The following is a 3892-nucleotide window of genomic DNA, read 5'->3' on the forward strand; positions in this document are numbered from 1 at the left end:
CATAGCAGTTGTCAAAAGAAAGAAAAACCCCCAAAATACTTTGATTGATTGTTTTCTGTTTGCTGTTGGAGAAAAAAAAAAAAAAAAGCCAGACAATCCCCATGCCATCAGGCAGCCAATGACCACATGTATATTATCAAAACAAATGACGAGAAAAAACAACACCACTCCTTCCTGATAGTGTTCCCTTTTTCTCTACTACACCACTAATATATTTACTTCTAGAGCTTTTTTTTTATTATTTTTTTAAAAAGAAATTTTTATAACATATCATTCAGTTCACTCAAAAAAAAGAATTAGATTGACAAAAATAAAAAATAAAAAATATTATCTCAGTCTCGGCTTAGCTTTCAAGCACGTGGAATAAAATCCGAACTTATCACAACCAATCACCATACTTACATTATAGAGAGAACTGAGAAGACATTTTCACATTTACTACATGAACATGACTGAACAAGAAGAACTTGTCATCCACGTCTTCGTTATCCCAACAGGCACCACCCATGATCAAACCCTACATTGATTTATCTTCCATATGTAAACAAACAACTTCTCACAAGCATATCCAAGCACCAACCCTGTAAAAACACGAAACAAACAACTCACAATCATATCCAAGCACCAACCCTGTAAAAACACAAAATATTCCCTCCCTCTTACACATTTGCACTTGGGGTTGTAGAAGTAGGCTCAATTTTCCCCAGCTGGATAGTACCGGGCTTCTGAGACTCGTCGTCATCGTCATGGTAAATATAAGCAAACCCACCATGCCGGGTCAGATCCATACCAGCCATCTCATCTTCAGCTGAGATCCTCAAGAGCTTAAGCTTATGAAGAACAAAAAACAATGGACCCGTAGTAGCACTAACCCATCCAATAATCACCAAAACTTGTATCAACTGAGCAGCCAGGAGCTTCCCACCACCACCCATGAACAACCCATATGGGCGACCAGGTTTATTCGGGTACACCTCCCCCACATACTTCTCGGTGGCAAACAAGGCAGTGAAAATGACACCCCAAGTGCCGCATCCACCGTGTAACTGCGCAGCCTCTATTGGATCATCGAACTTGAAGATCTCAGCCAATTTGTTGCAGCCAATCAACACCAAAGAAGCAACAAAGCCGCATACTACAGCAGCCCATGGTTCAACCACAGAGCACCCAGCAGTGATAGCAGCAAACCCTCCAAGCAAACCATTACAAACATCAGTAACATTCCAATGACCAGACAGAATTCTATTACTAAAAAGAGTGGTCAAAGCAGCTGTGCAACCAGCCAGAGTTGTTGTAACGGCAGTCCTACCAATTGCACTCCATTGACCATAATAGACACCATCAGGGTAAGCACTCAAGATTTTATTAAATGAACCAGGATTGAACCCATACCAACCAAACCAAAGCAAGAAAGTGCCAAGAACCACAAGGGAAGCACTGTGACCACGTAAAGCAATAGACCTGCCTGAATGGTGATAACGCCCGATTCTTGGACCTTCAATTAGAGCACCCCAGAGACCAGCAATCCCCCCCACCATATGAACCACACCAGACCCTGCAAAATCAATAACTCCACTCCCAAACAACAAATCTCCATTTCCCCTTGTTGCACTAGCCCATCCATCAACAGACCAGAACCAGTGAGACACAACAGGGTAAACGAACCCAGTCAAGAAAGAAGAGTAAATCAAAGAAGCAACAAGCTGGGTCCTTTCAGCCATTGAACCACTGGTTATCCCAGCAGCCGATATAGCAAAAGCCCAGTGATAAAGAAAGTAACTGTAATCAAAAGAAGAAGTTGGGAAAGCCTTAAGACCAAAGTTGTGTTTGCCAATGAAGCCATTGGAGGGGGTCCCAAAGGCAAAAGCAAAACCAAAGAGGTAATAAAAGAGGCCACCGACTGCAGTGTCAAGAACGTTGGTGAGCATGATGTTCATGGTGTTTTTGGCACGTACGGAGCCTGCACAAAGCATGGCAAAGCCAAGTTGCATGGAGAACGCAAGGTAGGCAGAGAAGAGGAGATATGTGTTGTCCACGGCATGTTGGGTGGCGTTGAAATTGTTTGCCGCGATGTGGAATTGGGAGCAGATGAAAGCAGCAGCACCAGTGGAGTTAGTGACGTTGGGGCCCAGTAGCTGGGCTAGATCGCCTGCTGAGCAGGTCATGGAAGCCATGGTTTTGAAGTGAAGGGTGCCCCTGTCGGTGGCGAAGAGAGTTAGAGGGAGCAGAGAGTTATAGCAAAAATCTACGGTGGCTGTTAAACATGGGGAGAAAGTGGGAAAATTTCATATCAGTATACATCTTATTAATTATTATTTTTATATAAAAAGATAAAAAGAAGAAATTGATGATCCAATAAAACTAGAATATCTTCACTTATAATTTTTCATTTCCAATTATATTTATTATTTGTTTTATATATATATAATATTTAATAGAATGATACCAAAGTTCCATTTGGAATATACTTCATTTTTTTTCATTGAATTCAAAATGATAATTAAAGAAAGCTATATGATAAAATATGTAAATACGATTACTTAATTAATATATGTATGTGTACACACACAATTAATTATTAAACTCTTCTTTGGATATAATTAATTAATGCATCGTTTAGTTAAGAAAACAATATTCTCTAATTCAAATAATATTCTTTAATTTCACCTCAAACTATATAAAAATAAATAAATAAGGTAAACTATATTGTTAGCCTTGGAGATTTATCAATATTCCATTTCTATCATTGTAGTTTAAATCTCAATGTTATCCTTATAGTTTTCAAAAAGTTCCAAACCTTCCCTTTAATTTCTACTAATTAACTAACAAAAAATCTATTTTTGTTCATGTTTTATTATATTTTTTCTTACTTTTCTCTCAATTCCACATGTATGCTACAATATCCTGATCACAGAAATATTTCAAGATCTGTATTAAAGCTCCAACCAAATTTATATAGTAGGCTATTTAATGATAAAATGGTTAGAATAATATTGGAACTCTTAGAAAATTAGAAGGGCATCATTGAAAGATTTAAACTAGAAGTAGAACATTAAAGAACCTACGAGGGCACAAATCGAAGTTTATTTAAAAAAGAAAACCATAGTACCATCAAAAACTTTTTCTTGCCATGCTAATTGTTTTTTATTAAAAAAAATCATGGATGCCACTAATGGTACGCAGAAGCAAAATTCCGTGCACAGGCTATTGATATTCCGCGGACGAATCTCTTGCGGCGCGCGCACAAAGCAGTTTTTTACTTTTTGTGGTCAGGTTACATGCTGTAATTAACTACCGCCATCCTTTTCATTGAAGTACATTAGCCAAGGCTAGCAAGCACATTCTACAGGGGACGACATGTCAACGAAAAGGAAAAGGGGATAGATTAATTGTTGTGCTTGCCCTTTTATGGACACTTCCAACTCAATTTGACAATGTCAGACAATATTAAGAGAGAAGAGAAGGCAAGATCACGCTCTTGCCGCCTGTATCTTGTCTGGAAAAGACAACTGATTTGATGCTTTCATACAAGATACATTGTTCAAGGAATGATATTGGACAGCTACTGTAATACATGTTCTTCCTATAGTGTTTGCTGAGGTTGAGGTAATCACAGTTATGATGATTAACCTACTTAGAATAGATTGTTTACTTTCCTAGCTAGAATAACTTTCTCCTACACACTAGAATCACTATTTACTATTTAGCGATAATACTGACATAAGAAACTGCCTGAGAGTGAGAACGATCCTATTCTAAATGTTTGGGGGCCATATTTGAAGTTTACCCTAAATGGCTTTTTGGATGTTTATGAATTCCCTAAACTGGCCTTGGGACCGACAAGTTCTTTTGTATCTTTTCCAGGTTCTCTTCCATACAAAAGGGGGAAGGA

General features: G+C 38.2%; 1 protein-coding gene across 2 annotated transcripts; it reads right to left on the reverse strand.

The window, feature by feature from the left end:
• Positions 1 to 306: 306 nt before the first annotated feature.
• LOC105129386 (ammonium transporter 1 member 1-like) lies at positions 307 to 2289 on the reverse strand. 2 transcript variants are annotated; one of them, XM_011031417.1, is made up of 2 exons: positions 635 to 2289; positions 307 to 577 (listed from the first exon to the last, which is right to left on the reverse strand). In XM_011031417.1, exon 1 carries the CDS (start codon positions 2172 to 2174, stop codon positions 660 to 662), a length of 1515 nt encoding a protein of 504 aa, XP_011029719.1. In that variant the 5' UTR covers positions 2175 to 2289; the 3' UTR covers positions 307 to 577; positions 635 to 659. The 2 variants fall into 2 exon arrangements, with proteins under 2 accessions (XP_011029719.1, XP_011029720.1); XM_011031418.1 differs by having other exon boundaries at positions 307 to 576; positions 626 to 2289.
• Between the last annotated feature and the right edge of the window lie 1603 nt (positions 2290 to 3892).

Source organism: Populus euphratica, unplaced genomic scaffold (genome assembly GCF_000495115.2).
Source record: "Populus euphratica unplaced genomic scaffold, PopEup_1.0 scaffold18.1, whole genome shotgun sequence".
Classification (NCBI taxonomy): Eukaryota; Viridiplantae; Streptophyta; class Magnoliopsida; order Malpighiales; family Salicaceae; genus Populus; species Populus euphratica.